The 1,710-nt window shown below is 50.6% G+C and overlaps 1 protein-coding gene across 1 annotated transcript in view; it reads right to left on the bottom strand.

Moving 5' to 3' along the window:
- Positions 1-1,710, bottom strand: part of FAM76A (family with sequence similarity 76, member A) — an 18,245-nt gene that overhangs the window by 11,989 nt on the left and 4,546 nt on the right. Inside the window, exons 3-4 of the mRNA XM_009894441.1 lie at positions 856-920; positions 61-115 (exon numbers count right to left, since the gene is read on the bottom strand). Coding sequence (XP_009892743.1) covers positions 61-115; positions 856-920 — 120 coding nt within the window. The remainder of the gene's footprint in view (positions 1-60; positions 116-855; positions 921-1,710) is intronic.

Here is a 1,710-nt window from a genome sequence, read left to right as displayed (position 1 = left end):
GATAAAGACAAGGAAGATGAAAGGAAAAGAGGCTGTTGAGAATGAGCCCTGCTCACTTACTGTTCCATAGAGCTTCACGTTCTGAGCACACTTCTTGCATATTGTGTTGGTTTTGCTGTTAAAAAGAAGGACAGATTAACACTTCCTCAAAGAAAATTAAACCTCTGTGGTTAGGATCTCAGTCTCCCTCTGGCTCCCTCTCTATTGGCACGACTGTATTCATCTTCACTAGGGACCCGGATATCAAAGTGCATTTCCTATCCCCATCTGGCTGAGGATAATTTGCCAAAAAGTAGTATTAGTAGGAGGTATCTTTTAATTAAGGCATACCCAGATGACACCAGTTTTTTGTCCTTACAAATACAGGAGTCTGATCAACAGCTAATTGGCAGCAGGTGTGATTCAGCACTGGTGACAGCCTCAGTTCTGGAGGAGGTCTGGTCTGCATGATGAGGTTAAGGCAGGACAAATACACCTCTGTCCTGACCAACAGACACAGGAAAGAACACCCCATATACTGCCTGCGCACAGCTATTGGGTTTAGCAATCCTTACGCTATAAGCTACACAACTTGCAAAAATGCAAAAGGGCAAAAGCACAGCTAAAGGAAACACATTAGGAAATAATTTTTGTATACCAGAAATCAGGGCAGAGGAAAACTTGTGGGAAGATGCACCTAGGTCCTTCACAGGAAGATGCATCTGAGCACTGACCAAAAATAAAAACCAAGCAAAAGGTGCAAATCTAAGGACACCACAGAGGCACAGCTCAGTCACCAAAGGTGTGGAAACGTTACGGTTCCCTGGGTGTGTTTGTTCTAAAGAAAACAGTCTCCCCAGTTCAGCGGTTATTTACCTTTCCTGCTGGAATTCAGTCCTGCAATAAGTGCATTTAACAATGGGATGCGCAATCCGGCACTCCTACAACAACAGAAGAGTTCGGTGAGATGCAGTGCTTCTCCCGCACACCGTTTCCCAAAATCCCACATCACCTGCTGACCTCCGCTCCCACCGCACACACACACATCCGTCAAACTCCAAACACTTCCTCCCTGTACAGTCACGCTGCTCTCACAAGGCCCGAGAGCAGAGGAAGGGCGGCAGGAATGGCATGTGTCACAGGTGAGCCAGAAGTAAACTGAGATTCGTAACAAGGGTTTATTTGTGCCCAACGCCCACACACAAGGGTCACGGTGGTTGGCCTCACCTCCCAGGGCAGGAACACAAAGTTCTGCCACAGTTATTCACACCTCTGTCCTCCACAATCTTCCTGTGCCCCTAGTGCCTCCGGCCCCGCTCTCCTCTCACTCCATGCCTCAGAGATTCTCCTACGCCCGCCTGCTTTGCCCCATCTGCCTCAGCAATCCCAGGCTACTCCATTTCCTGCCCCCCATTCCCTATCTCATCCCTGATCTCATTCTTCCCCACCCAAACTGCCCCACCCACCCAGATTGTCCCCCCAAACCCACCTCCCTCCTTCAAGATACCGTAAGACCTCCCCTAAATGCCTCCAGAGCCTCCCAAACACCCCAGCATCCCCCAGCCCCCCCAGGCCTCTCTCCTTGCTAACAGCCTCCCTCACAAACCACCTTTCAGTTGCCCCCAGGCCTTCCCTCGGGAACAGCGTCCACCTTACCCCCCAATCCCCCCAGATGGCCCCACGACTCCCTCTCCAACACCCTCCAAATACCCCCAGCACCCCCAAACAGCC

Source organism: Charadrius vociferus, unplaced genomic scaffold (assembly GCF_000708025.1).
Source record: "Charadrius vociferus isolate BGI_N301 unplaced genomic scaffold, ASM70802v2 scaffold2161, whole genome shotgun sequence".
NCBI lineage: Eukaryota > Metazoa > Chordata > Aves > Charadriiformes > Charadriidae > Charadrius > Charadrius vociferus.
This window is presented reverse-complemented; position numbering and strand designations above follow the sequence as displayed.